At 40.1% G+C, this 18080-nt stretch overlaps 1 protein-coding gene across 1 annotated transcript in view; it reads right to left on the minus strand.

Moving 5' to 3' along the window:
• Nucleotides 1-18080, minus strand: part of CNTNAP2 (contactin associated protein 2) — a 1944007-nt gene that overhangs the window by 744465 nt on the left and 1181462 nt on the right. Inside the window, exon 11 of the mRNA XM_032304549.1 lies at nt 8246-8352. Coding sequence (XP_032160440.1) covers nt 8246-8352 — 107 coding nt within the window. The remainder of the gene's footprint in view (nt 1-8245; nt 8353-18080) is intronic.

The following is an 18080-nucleotide window of genomic DNA, read 5'->3' on the forward strand; positions in this document are numbered from 1 at the left end:
CTGAAATTAAATTCTTTCTTTCTAGGTTTAATCTTAGCCATCTTTCCAAAGCAAGGCATAAAAGAAGGGATTAATTTGAAATTTGGGCTGCCTTAGAAATGTAAAGGTCCGTGGGCTGTGTTTCTCCAAATGACCTGCACTGTTTTAATCCTGTGCAATTTATTTGGTTGTGGCTGAAAGAGAATGGCCTCTAAATCCCCTTCCCACATTTCCACAAAGGTGGCATTCTCTCGTGTCTCTCCATCTTACTGCAGATGCCCGGAGAAAACGGGCGTGAAGGAGCTGCCGGGATTATTGTTTAAATAAGTGTGATTTCAGGAAGTGACACCACTCGTCTTTCCCTCTTTCCCCAAATGCTTCAGCTTTGGTGAGGACCTGAGCTTCTCCTCTAGAGAACACACACAACGGAGCACGGGTTTACTGCTATTTTAATGGCACGTGCTCTACTGGAAACCACCCCCCCCTTCCCGCCCCCAACCACCGTGCTGGAGCTGATTTCTCCTCACTCTGATCTCCCCCATCCCATCTGGTCAGGAATGAACAGAGAGATCATCTGATGATACAATCTGAAGAGATGAAATGAGTGCTTAGAATTACAAGGAATCTGTGATACAATATTAAGTAATTTCCCATGTAATTACATTTCTACACATTCTGTAAGATGAAAGGTGGCAACTTAGACCCTAAGAGGTCATCATACAGTACAATTTGTCCTTAAGATTATAAGGGCTTTTATTTTATTTTTTAAAGAATTTATTCATTTGAAAGAGAGAGTGAGAGTAAGAGCACATGAGTAGGGGAAGGGGCAGAGGGACAAGAGGACTCCGCACTAAGCCACTGAGCTGGGAGCCCACCTTGGGATTCTTGAGATCCAGGACCCTGAGGTCATGACCTGAGCAGAGATCAGACACTTAACTGAGTCACCCAGGTGACTCGGTTGTGAGGTGCCCCAAGGGCTTTCCTTTTTTAATGAAAGTACACACTTCTTTGGAGGGAGCTACTAACAATTACATACTCCCCTCTTTGTCTCTTCCCGTTCCAGCATCTAGCCCACATGCACAATGGAGTCCGCTCTCGACATATGCATGAACGCACAAAAAAAAAAAAAAAAAAAAAAAGGACGAAGTGATGGTAGGAGCATAGCTCCTCTGTGTCCCATGGTCCTGTGGTGGTGCCCTAGGGCCACTACTTAATGACAAGGACCCAGGCCTTAATGACAGAGACACACTGAGCCTCTAAGTAGGTCAAGGTGTGGGAATGCAAAGGATGAAAAGGGAGTAAAACTGAAGACTCGTAATTGTTCACTTGCTAACGAAGAAGCCCAATCTGGCGACTTAATGCTGTGTCTCTATTAGAAGGAGCAGATTCACCCTGTGAATGTAAATCAGCCTGTGTAGCCATTATATTTGCTAATAAAGCCTTTTATCTTTTCAGTGAGTACTGGCTTAAATATTGGGACAACCTCTGATCTTTTCCTAGAGAATCAACTCTATCAGCGCTTTGTAACCTGAAGCTACCTCTAATCAGACAAAACTTTTGCTGCCTCTTTTAAAAGACTCAGTGGTCCATGGAAAGTTACAAAATGATACCAAATGTTTTCTAAATTTACAAGAAGAGACAATATTTCATTGACTGTCCCAAAGGATAGTGAAGTTCAGAGAGGTTAAATGACTGTCCAAAACACAAAGCCAACACAGCACAGAGGAGGAAAAAAAGGCAGTGGGTGGAGGGGGTTTCAGTCCGATACTCCTCACGTCCTTGCTATCAGTGGCCGGCAGCACATCCTCAAAGAGCTGACTTTATTCTTTACAGGTGCAAGTGAAATTCGTACTACTGTGCTAAGAGAGTTTGAGGGAAGAGGATTTATAGATTTGGGAGACAGTTCCTGTCCTACAGCTAAGAAATCAGGTGATGGAAAAAGGATGTAGAACCTGAAGATTTGAGGATTTGACATCAGAACATCGAATTTCAAATCCTGAGTTCTTTTCCCTCTCTGTAATTTTCTAGTAGCAAGAATATATGTAGGATATTATGTGATAAATAAAAGGGATATATATATATACATATATATATATATATTCATCTTCTTCAAATTCTGTACCAAGTTTAAACTTTTTTTGTCATCCACTTGTCCATATTTAAACCATATCTATATTATATAGAAAAATATATACTATATAGAAATACATGTTTTATATAGGTATATACATATCTATTTTAGAATAGCTCATACAACCACCAGTGCACAAGCTGACTGCACTTTATTACCTGAGATATCATTTTCTCGTTGAACTTCCTTTGAGAGTCCTACTATGTATGTCCACAAGTCACGATGAATGTGCTCTAGCATGCATGGCCCAATGTTTTCCTCATGATTATTGGAAACGTGCAGATTTGTTTCCTCATACACTGACTTCCTCCATAAAACTTCTGAGAACTTTATACCTCTTGTGGCTGTTTCTGCTGTTAATACACCATCACTACCCTCTCGGTCTTTCACTAACTCATCTTCTATTATCCGCCCTCCTCTTGCTTTCCTTTAGTCACTTTAGCTTACTTCCTCTTCATAGCTTCACCATTTTCATGGATTTGTAAAAGGACATGATTTTTTCTTTATATATATTTTTAAAAATTTTATTTATTTATTTGACAGAGAGGGAGCTCACAAGTAGGCAGAGAGGCAGGCAGAGAGAGAAAGGGGGAAGCAGTCTCCCCGATGAGCAGAGAGCCCGATGCGGGGCTCGATCCTAGGACTCTGAGATCATGACCTGAGCTGAAGGTAGAGGCTTAACCCACTGAGCCACCCAGGTGCCCCAAGGACATGATTTTTAAAAAGCTACTGATGCTTTTTACATTCTCTTCCATTCATTCACCGTTTGATTCCACACACATTCACTGAGCACATAATATATGCTAGGGGGCCCTGGGAATAAAGTGATCAACGGAAACCAGCACTGTCTTCTCTCAGATAATATAGTCCAGGGGAAGAGACAGATAGTATTAAAGAATCACAAATACAAAAATGTCAAATCACCATCATCGCCAGTGCTAAGGTGTATATTAGAATAAGTGGATTTGACCTAATTACAGGGTCACAGAAAGCTTCCTTACGGAGGCAGCTACTGAACTGAGATTTGAAGGATGAGAGGATGAGTAATGCACTGGACAAAGCAGAGAGGGGGGGATGTGCAAAAAGTCCTGTGGTGGGGGCAGGGGAGTGAGAACAGTGCGAGGGTACAGGGCATGCGTGAAGAACTGAACGGAGGTCAAGGAGACTGGAAATGGGAGGCGGAGGAAAGGTATGGTGGAAAACCGGATTAAAAACACAGTCATTTCTGAGTAGGCCCTTATAAGCCAGCTGAATTTATAGTTGTGCGATGGATTCCAGTTCTGTAAGGACATGATTCTACACAGTGAACACTTTTTTTTTTTTTTTTCCCTTGGTGGGGAAGAGAATTGCAACACTCAGATTCCAAGTTGTCTTCATTGATGCCTAAGACTGTGGTCGTTCCAAACAGATGGAGGCACCAAATCTCCCACTGCCAATAAATCCAGGTGTTTATGCTGTAGGTTAGTGTGACTACAAGCAGGTAGGATTAATTTCTTTTTAAAAATTATGCTTTGAATTCAATTACTTATGAGTATAATGGATTATAAATAACATGGTGTGTGCTACTGAAATCCATTGCACTTTTCATGTGTGTGGTAATAAGGTGCAGTGTAATTTATGGTTTACAAATTTATGGACCCAGAGTAATAGCTCCAGACTACAGGATGTTGAATACTGTCCTTTTCATTTCAATTTTTCCTCCAACACCGGCTAGTAAAAAATTAAGTTTTGCATTTATGTGGCAACATCAGTACCTGCTTAGTATCTTAGAGCTCAAAATCACACAATTTTTAAATTTGAAGAGATTTGCATAGGTCATTCAGTTTATCCCCTCTTACTGCCTCTGTAAATAATAATACCTATTTATCTGGGCAAGGTGAAAATCTCTTTTTTAATAACAAAATCTGGGAAAAGATTATCTCTTAGAATGAAGATCTGGTATTTAATAATAATTCTCATAAATTTCCACCCCCAAACATGGTTTATATCTGTTAAATGTCGTCTGGCTTGTGAAGACAGCTGCCAATTTTCATATTTTGGGGAAGATTCTGGGGATTTTTAGGGCAGTTCCGAGTAAGAGACTGGTATCATATGTAGAATGACTGAGCTCAAAGATAGGCTCCAGTAGCATGAGAGGGGGGAAAAAAAGTCTACTAAGCCCTGAGATATGGGATTTCTTTTTGTATTTAATTTATGTAAGTGAGCACCATAATTATAAAGTGTTAGGAACATGTGTGGAAAACATGAGATGGTAATTAGATCCTAAAGAGCACCTGAAGTATTGGCAAGCAAGTTTGGAGACCGATTGTCTACGTAGCACCAGGAAGAAGGAAAAGACTAACTATAAACATAAAGCTTTGCTCATAAGAAAGACACATCCTCATACTTTGAAGAGGATGAGGATAAGTCAATATCACAAAAATAAATGTTCAGCATGTTCACTCTACCCTCTTTGTCATGATTTTAAGTTTCAATATGCTACTAGTCAGAAATTCATCGAGAATGGAATACCTGCATAAGAAAATCTCAAAAGTATAAAAGTGCAACAATTTAATGTATTTGCCTCATTTGGTCACAAACTAACCTGTTCTGTGTTTCGGAGAACAAACCTGGCCTGACCTTTCCTGCTATCCCACCTCTGGCTTCCCCTGACATTTCCTCATCCAAAGCAGACATCCTGACTCCTCAGGAGAGTGATTTGTAAATGACAACCCTCTGAGCCCTACACAGAATGTATTTGAAAATAGAATCTCCATGTATAAACAAACCAACCGATAGATAGATACAGGTCCAAGGCACATCCAGATTACTTTTAATTCTCTTCAGTTCTTCTGAAAAAAGAGAAAACTATGGAAATCATTCACTTCAAACCCAATCTGCCACACAAGTGACAATGAGTGACAGCCTGAAATTAAGTGACAAATTGTGGGATGCGGACAATTACTGGTACATAAGTACAGATCAAAGGATGCCTTGTTCTGAAAGGCATGAATTGGTGAAAATTCACCGATTGCTAATATATGCTAAAGCTCTTATCTGTGTCTTCCATAAGCCACCTCATTTAATCTCAAGGTGGCTTTACATGGGTCACTGCACCCATCTCCACACAGGAAAAATCTGGAGCTCCAAGAGGCTACGTGCCCAAAGGTTACAAGTAAGTGACAGGGCCAAGTTCAAACTCAGGCAGTACGACCTATCAAAAAAGGGCTTCTTGGTTCCGTCTTGGACCCCAGCATCTAGGACTGACGATCGCGGGTCTCCTGAGGAATGGCTGTCTTACCCCGACCAAGCCAGGACTAGAGTGGAAAATGTGTGGAAATAGTAGCTCACTTGTAATGTCTGAAGCTCTATGAAATATTTAGTTACAGCAAACTCGATGCTTTCATTACTTCTTTTTTTTTTTTTTTTTTTTATCCTTTTTAAAGGAGTGCCATTATAAAATTACCATAACTCCTTTTTTCAAAAGGGACCCTTCGTCCTCTTCGGGGAATAATGAGGTAAAGTATTTAATAATGTTAACAAAATTCAAAACCAGAACATAGAATGAGCAACTGGAAGCCTCAGCTTTTAGAACTATAAGAGACTTCAGTAGCCATTTAGTCAAGGGGAATAAAGAAAGTCCGAGAGAAGTCAAATGACTTGCTACAAAGGCGCACAGCATGATAATCTCATAGCTAGCCTCAGAAGCTGGCTTCTTTTTACTTAGTGCTCTTACTATGAGTGTGGTCACTAAGTAAAAATGTAATATGATTCATTCTATATCAAACTGAATGGCATATATTTGTATATTTTCCATTATTAGGTGCTGGATCAGACCTGCCTTCCCAATTTTTAACTAATCCATGGGAGTCACTAAGAGGTACACCAAGTCTTTCAGTTTATTTGGAAGCATATACCCTTCAATAAGGTACAAGATAAATATTTTTCACAAGCAAATAATATCACTGAACCCTTTCTCTAATTATGCACTGTGGTCCTCTAACCTCTCTTTATGCACACACTTGATTTTCAAAATTCTGGCCTCACTCAGGGAAGACAACAAGAGATCAGGCTTTCTATGTTAAAATAAATGGAAACAAAAGCGGAACACCAGACAGGTAGAAGATAATTTCCCCCCTTCATATTCAGAGATTGCCACTAAGGCCAAACCTAAATACACTTGGGACATGTCTATTAGTTGGAGTTATTACTCTTTAAAAACAAACAAACAAAAAACAAAACAAAACAAAAAAACCTCAGCTGCTCAACCAGTTGCATGCACTTAGATGGAAAACAAATTTAATATTTTTAAAATCTCCTTTTCTTCGCTGTGAATTTAAACAAAAGGAAGCAGCTATTAAAAAAAAGAAGAAGAAGAAGAGGAACAGTTTGCTGTTCCAGGTCAGCATCAAGTGGGCACAGAGTTAGGAAACCCTTGTAACCAGCACCAATCTCTTATTCTTTGTTTTTGGTTAGAATTTTCATATTCAGGAACAAGGTCCCTCCTAGTTAAAAGTGTTATTTGTAGCACAATATATAAATTATATTGGTGGAGTGAAAGTATGACGTTTTATTGAAGTTTGCCTAATTCAAACATCATTTATCATATAATGAATATCACAGGCTGAAAGTTAACATTTGGTGTGATAGGCAAGGGGCAACTTTAGTTATAAATCTTTTATTCTACTAATTTAAGTATCAGTTTCATTTTTTATTCATTAAAGTACTTTTCCATGGATCCATATGAAATCCTTTACCAAAAATTAATCTAGTGACTATTTTTATTTTCTTGTACATCTTCTATTAATGTTAATTTTTTTAAAAGATTTTATTAATTTATTTGACAGACAGAGATCACAAGTAGGCAAAGAGCCAGGCAGAGAGAGAGAGGGGAAGCAGGCTCCCCGCTGAGCAGAGAGCCCGATGCGGGGCTCGATCCCAAGATTGGAGATCATGACCTGAGCTGAAGGCACAAGCTTAACCCACTGAGCCATCCAGGTGCCCCTCATGTTAATTTTTTAAGGAGCACTTTGGTCTCTTATTTTTGAACAGCTTCCTAAACAAAATAATAAGGCAATAAAATAAATTACAAACATTTTCCTTTGTTGAGGTCTTATGTTCCAAACAGCTTATTATACATTGTTACAAGTAACAACATGAAAGGCCCAGAGAGCTGTCCTGCATTTTTATTATCCCCAGAACTCTTCTCTGATAATATTTTTGTCATTGTTTCCTAAAAATGAAGTGGAATGAAAGAAGTCTGTATAATTAGAGGGCTTACATATCCGATTTTCAGGTTTTCAGCCTATTGGGAGGAGACTGGAGATCGGAGCTCGACTCTTTCTCTCCCCCTTCCTCTCTCCCTACACACACAAGCACACGCGTGCACACCATGCACACACATACACACGTGAAGGACAGATGAACTTCTTCTTTCAACTATATGTTTTATGGTAAATCTGTTTCCTAAAGGGCTTTGTAAACAGCAACTCATTTTTGGAGAATTAATGTTAGACAACTACAGAGTTAACACTCATTTTAAAATATCCTTTAAACGACAAAAACACAAACCTCCACCTTCCAGTGTAAAGTGGTAATGTAAATCTAGGCACATCTGTGTTCTATTAATTGTCTTTGCAAGCCACTTTTTACTTCGAATATTTAGAAAACCTTGCCTTCTTGCGTTATTATTTTAGATATCCAACTTAATGGACTTTATTCCACTTTCTAGCCTCTTTTTCTGACTTGAAAAACATGGTCAAATAGTTGCAATAGAGCATGAGACAATTATTGTCCAGATACTAAATGTTCACATTACACTCTGTCTGTCTCTCTGATGAGCTGATAAATGAGAATCCAGTTAGAGACATTGCACTAACACAATTTCCCAAACCATCTATCCAGACATGGCTTAGACACACAGAGGCAAATCCAAGATTGGCATTCCAATCCCAACTATGTTTACGGAACATTGGACACATTGGTCCTTCTTTTTGTGCCATTAGGCATGAGAGAGTATATCTTGATTACGGGACTATTCCGGGGAAGTAACAACAAAATCTGGGTTCTTCAGAATCAAGTGGGTGCACTCCCCAGGCTGCGGAAGACCTGGGATCTGGGCTACTAAAGGTCAGGGTGAGATGAAAGAGCACTCACAGTTGTGGCAGGTGGCCCCACTGTATCCCGTCTCCTCACAAGCGCACTGGAAGCTGTGCCATGTTTGCGAACACTTCCCGCCATGCTCACAGTGATTGGGCACACATCTGTCGGAGAAAGAGACAAACAGAAAGAAACCAACACACGAATGAGATTTATGAGTGGCCAAATTCCAAGCTGTCTGGGCAATATATCATTTCAATGCCAGGTTGACTTACCAAGGCAATTAATCCTTGTTAGTTTAAGCAGATTAATACGATCTATGATGGAAGGTGCCAAGCGCACAAAAGATGATGTATCACAAGCCTGGTGTTTCCCATTTTTGAGTAAACAGTCGAAATTAACAAACAGTGGAGAGACTCATTTGCATATCACAGACTCATTTTATTTTGCTTTCCCACAAAAACAAAGACACTTGCTGAATTTCCTCCCAGTGAAAGATGGAAGGTTAGCCATCTTGTTTCCCATCCTATTCTTTTAACAAGACCAATACTGACTCAAAAAAGGGTACCACTGAGCTTTTCATAGCAATCTGAGGTTTTGAAATAATGCCATGGCAAGAGCAATCAGAATAGACTAGTCTTAAAAGATTTCTAAGTCTTCTGTCGTCTCCCTATACCCAGCTGGCCAATGAAAGCCACCTACCCAAATGGCACTGAGCATAATTTAGGGGGAAAATGCAGGTTTCACGTTCTTATCTTTGTTTTTCTACTTACTATGTAGCCAATTGTGGCTATGTAGTTTAACCTTTCGCAATATCAAGTTCTTACTTTAAAAAATGGAGCAATTTTACCCAGCTAAGTAGTTTTAAGGTTTGGAGGAAATGCTCATAATGGAGATAATTAACAAGCAGGAATGAGAGGGGCAGCACACAGGGGGCCTGAGCATCCGGACCGTAGCCTCCAGGCCAGACTGCATCGCTTGCTTGTACCCTCACGACACTGAAGTTGAAATCTGCCCAGAAACACTCGTGTTTCAGCAGCAGACGCTGTCCTTTCTCCTGGTCCTCGCCTCTGATTCCTCCCACCATTTCTTCTCTGCAACTTCCCCACAACCCGATTCTTTATGATCCTGATAGAGATTCTCACAGATGACAAAGGTGTTAATATGTATTAACATTCACAAAAGATACCAAGATTTTAGTAAGAGACTGTCTACAAGGGAAGCACCCGCCCAGATTAAAACAGTAGAATCTCTAATAGTGGGTCACAGGCAACACTGCATGGGACGCTTAGTCATCATGCCCTGGTAGCTGCTTGCTACAAAATGTGATAGGGGTTGCTTCGGAGACAGCATTTGCTGTTCCCCATTCTTGATTTACCACCAGGCACGCTAACCCGGGTGTGGCAGGCACAACCCCGTGAGGCATGCACACTCCCGTGAGGCACGGAACCTTTGATTCTTCCGTGAGAACGCCATTCCTCCACAACGCTTTGCAAACCCTCTGTCACGCGACAAACGTTTACTGAACACCTGCTATGTGTGTGCACAAGACACAGGAAACAGAAGGTGCGTCAGATATCAGGAACTGAAGCCGACAGAAGTAAAGTGAAATAATCGGGGCAAATGTTGCAGGACGGAGTTACACGGGAGGGGTCGGATGCAGATCTGGGGCGTACTGTAAAGTGTTTAAGCAGAGCCTCGATGAACAGACAGGACTGTAAGAGAAGAAACAGAGGAAGAGCGGTCCTGGGGGAGAAATACAACAGAAGCGCAGGCACGATGCCGGATTATCATGGGGGGATGGGAAGTCCACTCTATGCTAAAAAGGCACTTGTGTTTCATATGAATTTGGGCTTAGCATTATCAAGGCTCACTAGCAGGTCCTTCTCCAAAGACCTGACAACCTGGGTGGAGGTGGGGGGTAAGAGTCACACAAAAGACACCACCAGGCAGAATTTGATGACTCATCAACGCAACAGGGAAAGCTATGGAAATACGAATATCAGAGCAGTTACTGGTGGAATATAAATAAACGTAGAATATTTAAAAAATATACAGTTGAGAGCATTTCCCTAGGACCTTAAAAGGGGAGTTGCATTTTCATAATTAACACATTGGAAGTGTTCCCATCAAGAAAGCTAGAGAGTGCTGACAAGGAGATAGAACCACACCCCCCACCCCCACCACCTCCCCTGCCCACGGCCCAGGCAGGTGTTTATGCCCACAGTCTTGATTCTCCAGACCAGGAGACAAAACAATGGGATGGACACTCCAAAATTACAGAAAAATAAAAAAACATCCTTGATACTTAAGTTTGGAATCCAGTATGTATATGCCTTGTATGGTATATTTACTTTCTAAATGGTTGTGGGTTAATATTAGCTCAGCCTAATAGTGAAAGTAATTTACATCAGCTCATTATATCAATTAATTCAGGGGAAAGGAGTGCAGAAGTGTACTGACTTGCAAAGGAAAACCAGGTTGGAATCTAAATGTGCTCTAAATAATGCAGAAAGCAGAAAACGCACCTCTCAATGATTAAAAAAAAAATAAAAATAAAAAAAAGACTACTGTGTACTTACACACAAGGAGCATATAACCATCAGGGGAGATGGACTGAATAGTCCTAAAATTCAGTATGAATGATTTCTTTTAAAGTGATCTTTTATTTAAGTGGGATTTTAGCATTTTATTTTTTTAATGTCTCTTCCCTATAATTCGTATTTTTAAGAGGGGCATTCTTCTCATGCTGATGACCGGCATTTAGTTCTTACTGGAGAAAAATGTTCTATTTCCAAGTTGAATGGATTCAAATGTAATTTCAAACCCGAAGACTTCATAGTTATATTTAAAAAAAAAAAAAAATGTTAGGGCCAGTCACCAAGCAAAACAAAATACAAATTAATCAAGCTTCCTACTTCCTGTTTATTTCTTCTCCTGTACTTGCATAAAGCCATTTGTCTAAGTCCCATATCCCATTATCACATTGTTTAGGAATGATTGCTTGAACAGCTTGTGTCTTCTAAATGGTGCGACTCTACAGTTAGGGGTTCTTCTCTTCTGCTTCTTGGCATGGCAGGTGCCTGGCTCTCCTTCAGTGAATGCCCGCCGGCCAACCCGCTGGCCAACCCACGGACGCAACGGGGGAATGTGATGACCATGAAGTTACACCTGGGACTGAACCACGTGTGGCGGAAATATCCCTTTTTACTGCAAAAAATATGGATTAGTGTTATGTATGATTTTTTTTTTTTAAGATTTTTTCTTTATTTATCTGACAGAGATCACAAGTAGGCAGAGAGGCAGGTAGAGAGAGAGGAGGAAGCAGGCTCCCTGCAGTGCAGGGAGCCCGATGCGGGGCTCGATCCCAGGACCCTGGGATCATGACCTGAGCCGAAGGCAGAGGCTCAACCCACTGAGTGCCCCAGTGTTATGTATGATTTTAGCCTTACATCTAGATTCTTGCTCCAGTAAACTATGAAATATATAGTTTGTTTTACAGCAGGTCCTAGCTTGGAAGTTTGAGTCACATCAAACCTGAATCCCAATGGCTCCCCTGGGGCTACCGAAGAAAGATTTGAGCAGGATCCAGGGAGCAGTTGGCAGGTGTCAATCTGATGTGATCAAAGGGCTCCAGAAGGGATGCAGCCAATGAGCTCTGTCCCCAGATAGCCCTGGCATCGGACACCGGTTCAGCTGCAATCACCCTTCCAGTTGGAGCAATGCTTTCCAAAAATGCTTTCGAATCAGAATGCTTTTTTTTCCCAAATGAAACTGACTTACGCCACAATAGGTAAAACAAACAAAAGCTAACGTTTGAGTCGCATGTATAGCAATTACTTAATATAAAAGCAAACACTACGGACAGAGTGGCCGTTTGGAGGGATGCAGCAATTCTGTCCAGGGTTAAGGATGACAGCTGCAGTTTTATTCTACCCAGACTATCTCTTTTATTTCTATACTTGATTTTCATTGCAAGGCGTTGAGAAAAATGGTATTACATGGACAGAAGAACTGCAAATGGTACCAGATTTGCTCATCACAGCCCACTTTTGTGGATACTAGTTAAACAGAGAGAGCAGAAGAAATTTCCTTTTAAATCTAAAGAATGTTTCTCTGACAGCATAACGGAGCACAATGGTGGTCTTCAAAACCCAGTGAGTGGTTTGTTTTTTTCCTCTCTCAAGTGCTTAATAGTTAAAATAGTTTTCTATAAAATTCAAAGCACACCTTTGTGTTACCTTTAGAACTACATTTGGTTCCGCAGAACCCCATATAAAAACCAGAGTGTTGCTCTGAAATACAGACACACAATACCCAATAATGATTAAGGGTGGTGTGTCTCTCTGAATAGCTTGCTTTTGCTAATATCCTGAGCCGCTGGTACACCAAAGTTCTCCAACTTTCATGCCACAGAAGTCGCTGAAAATCTGGTTAAAATGAAGGTTCTGATTACTTAAGTATGGGGTGGAGTCTGCAATTCAAACATTCTCCAGTGATGCTCGAGCTGCGCTTCAGAGGACCTCATTTTGAATGACAGAGCTCAAGAGCATTCCAGCTCTGGGTCTCAAAGAAGAATGCAGGCACCAAGATGAGAAACCGCCCAGATGGGAGGGCACAGGGGTGGAGTTGCGGGGGAGGGGTGGGGTGGGCAGAGTCAAGTATGAGGGAAGGGCAGTTTTGGTCTGTGCAGCCCTTTTCCACTCAGAGTGACAATATGATAATCTCCTAATCCCACTTGGAAGATGTGATCATTTCCCAACACCTGAGTTTCGACCTTATTAATTCATAGAAAATCATCACAGAATATAAGGACTGTTTCATTTGGCCTTAAAATCAAGTTCCATATTCTCAGTCTGACTCAGCTGAGCTTTCCTATCTGCTTAGTTATTGTACAGAGGTCAGTCTGCGATTCTTATTCTGTTTAGAGATTAGTACAGATTCTATACTTGCTCCTTAAATATACTTGTTCTAAAGTTTAGTCGAGATCAGGCGCTCAGGGTGGCATGGCCGTAGACTGCTCTAAAGTTTAGAAAAGAAAACTTCAGGTTAGGCGTAGGCTATTCTGTGAACTATTGGAAAATTATTTAGAGGGATTTATAAATTACCATCCCAGAGCAAATTACCTCTTGAATTTTATTTTTTTTCCTTTCATCTTAGTTCCCAAATTTAATTTTGCTTATCAAGCCCAGAAATTCATTTAGAAAGTTTGATTTCTTAAATGCTATTTTTTATACCTCTGGCTCTCAGAGCTACTTTCACAATCACGGCAGAGTTCTCTTCTGCATTACCGTCAATATTGATCTCAACGATATTTTAGTACTTTTATTTTCACACTAATTAGATTTCAATTTTAGTTGAAGGCATACTCTCTATGGAGTATATATCACTGCCTTACATTTTTTCCTGTTCAAACTGAAACTATGTAGAGAAGTAATCATAATTCCAGCAACTAATTTGGTATTTCATTACTACATAACTTAATTTTATAGTTGTACAACCAGAAAAGTTAATGTTATATTGATGGTGCCACTTCAACAAGCATTTATTTATGGAAATATTTAAATGCAGAGATATTTATTATACCTCCTGCATTATGCCCAAATTTTCCGTTAAGAATAATCAAGCATATTTGGTCTGCATCTTTCCAACAATTACACATTTCCAGACAACCATATCAATCATTAATTGTAGCCTTACTATATAAATACCTTAAAATAATTTCTGTTGTAATAAAACCTGAGTTCACTCTATTTTGCTTTGTTAATTTACTTTGAGTTAGAGTATTACAATGTATTCCACATTGTTTTATGAATAAAACATCTTTTAAGAGATCACAGGCCCACAGGAGGAGAGGGACCTGCAAAGATCACGAGTTCTTCACCTGTCTCCAGGCCCAACAGTATTTAACGTAGATAAATAACAGTAAGTTCTTTTTAATCAATCAAGACACTCTAAAACAAACTCTGGAGAAACAAAGAATAAAGGCCGTTTTATCCTCAAGAAATTGTATTTATTCATCAAAATGTAATTGGCAATTCAGGTCTATCTCTATGCCTGATATTAAAAATATTCGTACAGAATTAGGATAATATATCACTATTATAGGAGTACACTGAGATTTATGGAAAAGTTAATCTTTGAAGGAAGCACAGATTCAGGTTAGCCTGAAAGAAAGAGAAGCACCTTCCGCTGTGGAGGGAAAGCAAAGCCTTACACCAGCATGAGTAAGAGCAAAACGTGGCTATAGAAGGATGGATTGTTGGGTTTGGCAGTGCAGAGAGCTTGCGGATTATAGCAGAAAGTTATGGCTATCACAACAGGTCAACAGTCCTGTCCCCTTTCTTCCTTCTTATCATAACTCTTATTTTGTTCCAATATCTTCTCTCTTTCATGTGGCCATCTGCTTTTGGAAGGGAGAGTATCCCGGTCTCCAAGGGGAAAAAAATGTAAAGAATCAGGCTTCAGAAAGAAGTCAATAACCTCCTGCGCATTGTTTCCCCAAATCTATGCTCTCTTCCTTTTACGGCAACAGAATTTATATCTTACTTAACAGAGCCAACCAGCTAAAGACACCATTTTCCAGGCTCCTTTTAATTTAGGGTTGGGGGGTGTGACTAAGCTCCCTGCGAGTGCACTGTCTGGGCTAAGCCTTGAAAGGGAAAGGACATGCACTGTTCTTTCTTTTCAGTCTCTCCTGGCCTCATTCCTAAAATGAACCAATGACGGCAAGACCTGGAACGGGCATCTCTGAACACAAGAGAACGGCGAAGGACTATTTCCGAGTCTGGTTTCTGAGTGACATTCCAGCTCTGGACCATCTACTCAGCTGCTTCCCGGCCCCACCCGAACTGCCCCACCTGTTAGGTTCGGAAGTTCTCCGGCTCAGTCCCTGGTTCTGTAGAGGATGGCTCCAAGCTTGTTTCCCTGGTTCCAACTTTCCTGGAGAGAGACCCGCGTATCTAACTGGCTTCTTGACAAATTCACTTGGATGTGTCAGAGGCCTCACAAGGACTTTACTCCCTAACCTTCTCGCTTTCCTGCTCAGTCCCATCTCTGTTAACGGCACCACCATCTGTCGAGTTGCTCGTCTCCGAAAAGCAGAAGTTGTTCTTTACAGCCCCGTTTCTACCTCTTCTACATCAAACAACAGCAAAGCTTTGTGAATTAAAATTCTAAAACTTGCCTCAAATGTATCCACTTTCTGCACTTCTACCTATTCATTTCAACCCAGCATCATTTTCCCCTGGTTACGATGTTTCCCTACTCTGTCCTCCTGTCTGTTCTTGCCTTGCTTTAAGTTATTCTCAACAAAATGCTAGAGTGAACTTTAACATCATGTCACACTACTGTTTAAAGACTTCTGATGCTCTCTCATGGCACTTGAGAACATGTGGACCTCCTGTCCGTCTCTGCACGATCCGCTCTGCCTGCTTCTCTGCTGCCCGTCTGTGCTCCCTTCCTCCCGTATTTCTCATGATACCTGCCTTGCTTTGCTTCACCGATGCGTCACCTCTTCCCCTGGGCCTTCACACACACATTTCCAATATGAAGTAGTCACCACCCTCGTGTCCACCACCATTTTTTGCTCTCTTTTTGATCTATCACAATTTCTAATTATATACCTAATAATTTCTTTGTTGTCAGGCTTCTCTTTGAACTATGCTTCCCATGATGGCAAGGACTATGTCTGTCTGCTACCTTTTATCCATTGCCTAGAATTCTGTCTGGCCTGTACTCAGTGAATGTACTCAATAAATAACTGTTGTATGAATTTTGAGTAAGTGAATTATCAGTCCATTTAGATAGCTGGAAATGGTTTGTAGTACCATTTTGCTAGTATATGAATGCAGAAACAGAGAACATCTCAGACTGCTGCACTCTAAGTGAGGTTTGGATTATCTGGTCCATTTCTCTCAAATCTATCATATAAACATAATACAGTAAGTCAAACTGTCTGACCAAAGGCTTTACATAATTTCTGCCTCTACAGAATGCTATCTTATTTGTAGATGAAAGAAACACACATCTAACATAAGCCCTTTACTCTGAAAAATGAGTGAAGTCGTCGTATACTGATATAGCTATTAGAATAGCAAGCCCAAACTTGGCAAAACCCAGTAGTCTAGCAAAGACAGTATTTTGACAAGTTAATCCATATCAAGAAATATCAAAATGAAGAAATACCAGGATAGTAAGGATAGTAGAAGGATAATAAAATAATGGTTAACATAAGAATGAAACTCCATAAATTTATAGGTTTCTTTTATTAAGTACAGTATAAGTTAACTTTTATAGAATACTATAAAGTTATATTTTTATGACATTAAGATGATGAACTATTTTAGAGGAAGTGTATTATTAACAAATTACCATGAGACCAATAGTAAAATTATTTTACAATTTGTGCTTCCAAAGGCATACATGCAATTTCATTATTTTAAAAAATATTTTTAAAAAATGAGGAAAATTTGCATAAAACATATAATATTTGAAGTGTAATGTCTTTTTTTTTTAAGATTTTATTTATTTATTTGACAGAGAGAGATCACAAGTAGACAAAGAGGCAGGGAGAGAGAGAGGCGGAAGCAGGCTCCCCACGGAGCAGAGAGCCCGATGCGGGGCTCAATCCCAGGACCCTGGGATCATGACCTGAGCTGAAGGCAGAGGCTTTAACCCACTGAGCCATCCAGGCACCCCATGAAGTACAATGTCTTTTTAATTAGTTCACCACTTCTTACAAACCTGAAATCAAAGTGACCACATCCCTTTGGATAGGCATCTTTGCATTCTGACCTCCCAAATATTTACTAATGAAGAACATTTAAAATGTCCTATTTTCAGTGTTGGCAGGTATAAAAAGTATCATACATGATGAAACCAGTATTCTAAAAAACAAAGAGACACAAATGGCTTCTTAAAGTTGATATAGAATACATTTGCTTAAAAAAAAAATTTCACCCAAAGCAGAAATGTATGATTTGTATAATTAATAGATCCTTGTTCTCCATATATCAGTAAGGCAATGTTTTCATTTATGCTAGACACACACACACACACACACACACAGGCTACATAATATTAACTTTTTAAAAATGTATATTCAAAATAAACAAATGAAAAGAGAATCAGACCTATAAATATAGAGAGAGCAAACTGATGGCTGTCACAGGGAAGGGGGGTGGGTGGTGGGCAAAATGGATGAAGGGGAAAGGGAGACACAGGCTTCCAGTTACAGGAGTGAATAAATCATGAATGAATGAAGGGTACAGCACAGGGGGTTTGGTCAACGGTATTGTAACAGTGTTGTGTACTGACAGATGGGAGGTCCGCCTGTGAACATCGCGTATTGAACAGAGGAGCAGAATCACTAGGTCATATACCTGAAACTACTGTGTGTGAATTCTACCCAAATAAAACAACTGAAAAAATGCCTATTCAATCCGGACGTCGTATCCAGGAGCCTCAGTGACGTTTACCCCAAGCCTCCTTCCAAAGAAGAAAACTACAGTAACCAGTGAAGAACTGAATGAAGGAAGAAAGTCTGTGATTACATCATGTGTTAAATGAAGACTCCCCTGACTTGGGAATACAGAATACCCAGGATATTCCCATGACACACAGACATCTGGCCCAGGACTTTGAAAATTAGAACGAAGCCTGTCAAACCAGAGGATACGACAAGCTTTAAAATGATACAGTGATAAGGACTAGAATCTGTTCAAACAATGGTAATAAACCCTGCCTTATACTTGAGTTGAATAATTCTGTACCGTGCATGTAGGTTCTGATTTTTTTAAGTCTGCAGTCCAGAAACAAACAGAAATCTCCCTACAAGAGTAAACTATCCACATACACACAATCTTTAGGAGGGACTGCTGTCCCCACTGTA

The sequence above is a fragment of the Mustela erminea genome, chromosome 11, assembly GCF_009829155.1.
Source record: "Mustela erminea isolate mMusErm1 chromosome 11, mMusErm1.Pri, whole genome shotgun sequence".
Lineage (NCBI taxonomy): Eukaryota > Metazoa > Chordata > Mammalia > Carnivora > Mustelidae > Mustela > Mustela erminea.